This window comes from Physeter macrocephalus, chromosome 11 (assembly GCF_002837175.3).
Source record: "Physeter macrocephalus isolate SW-GA chromosome 11, ASM283717v5, whole genome shotgun sequence".
Lineage (NCBI taxonomy): Eukaryota > Metazoa > Chordata > Mammalia > Artiodactyla > Physeteridae > Physeter > Physeter macrocephalus.
Genome location: NC_041224.1, coordinates 181,894,973 through 181,896,641, shown reverse-complemented (window position 1 = coordinate 181,896,641; position 1,669 = coordinate 181,894,973). Strand labels below are relative to the sequence as shown.

General features: G+C 64.2%; 1 protein-coding gene across 1 annotated transcript in view; it reads left to right on the top strand.

The window, feature by feature from the left end:
* Positions 1-1,669, top strand: part of AHNAK2 (AHNAK nucleoprotein 2) — a 27,958-nt gene that overhangs the window by 19,777 nt on the left and 6,512 nt on the right. Inside the window, 1 exon segment of the mRNA XM_055088507.1 lies at positions 16-1,668. Coding sequence (XP_054944482.1) covers positions 16-1,668 — 1,653 coding nt within the window.

The window sequence follows — 1,669 nt, the reverse complement described above, 5'->3', positions numbered from 1 at the left end:
GCCCCCGACGTGAAGGTGTCACTGCCTAGCCTGGAGGTGGACACCCAGGCCGCGGGCAGCAAGCTGGAGGGCGATCTGTCCCTTGGGGACAAGGAGGTGGCCCCCAGAGACAGCAAGTTCAAAATGCCCAAGTTCAAGATGCCGTCCATTGGGGTTTCGGCGCCCAGCAAGTCCGTCAAGACCAAGGTGGAGGTGTCCGTGCCCAAGGCCCAGGCCGAGGTGACCCTGTCCTCACTGCAGGCCGATGGCAAGACCAGTGACCTCAGCATTGAGCTGCCCTCCGCCGAGCTGGAGGTCAAGGCCGCCGAGGTGGGCGTGAAGCTCCCGGAGGGCCACCTTCCCGAATCGGAGCCCAAGGAAGCAGCGGCGGGAATCGGGCTTAAGGGCCACCTGCCCAAGGTGCCTGGACCCAGCATCAAGGTACCCGAGGTGGACGTCAAGTCCCCCCAGGTGGACATCAAGGCCCCCCAGGTGGACATCAAGGGGCCCAAACTGGACCTGAAGGACACCAAGGGTGAGGTGACGGCCCCCGACGTGAAGGTGTCACTGCCTAGCCTGGAGGTGGACACCCAGGTCACGGGCAGCAAGCTGGTGGGTGACGTGTCCCTGGGAGACAAGGAGGTGACCTCCAGAGACAGCAAGTTCAAAATGCCCAAGTTCAAGATGCCGTCCATTGGGGTTTCGGCGCCCAGCAAGTCCGTCCAGGCTGCTGTGGAGGTGTCCATGCCCAAGGCCCAGGCCGAGGTGACCCTGCCCTCGCTGCAGGCCGACGGCAAGACCAGTGACCTCAGCATTGAGCTGCCCTCCGCCGAGCTGGAATTCAAGGCCGTTGAAGTGGGCGTGAAGCTCCCGGAGGGCCACCTTCCCGAGGCGGAGCCCAAGGAAGCAGCGGCGGGAATCGGGCTTAAGGGCCACCTGCCCAAGGTGCCTGGACCCAGCATCAAGGTGCCCGAGGTGGACATCAAGGCCCCCCAGGTGGACATCAAGGGGCCCAAACGGGACCTGAAGGACGCCAAAGCTGAGGTGACAGCCCCTGATGTGAAGATGTCACTGCCTAGCCTGGAGGTGGACACCCAGGCCGTGGGCACCAAGCTGGCAGGCCACCTGTCCCTTGGGGACAAGGAGGTGACCCCCAGAGACAGCAAGTTCAAAATGCCCAAGTTCAAGATGCCGTCCTTTGGGGTTTCGGCGCCCAGCAAGTCCGTCGAGGCCGCCGTGGAGGTGTCCGTGCCCAAAGCCCAGGCCGAGGCGGCCCTACCCTCGCTGCAGGCCGACGGCAAAACCAGTGACCTCAGCATTGAGCTGCCCTCCGCCGAGCTGGAGGTCAAGGCCGCCAAGGTGGGCGTGAAGCTCCCGGAGGACCACCTTCCCGAAGCGGAGCCCAAGGAAGCAGCGGCGGGAATCGGGCTTAAGGACCACCTGCCCAAGGTGCCTGGACCCAGCATCAAGGTGCCCGAGGTGGACATCAAGGCCCCCCAGGTGGACATCAAGGGGCCCAAACGGGACCTGAAGGACGCCAAAGCTGAGGTGACAGCCCCTGATGTGAAGATGTCACTGCCTAGCCTGGAGGTGGACACCCAGGCCGTGGGCACCAAGCTGGCGGGCGACCTGTCCCTTGGGGACAAGGAGGTGACCCCCAGAGACAGCAAGTTCAAAATGCCCAAGTTCA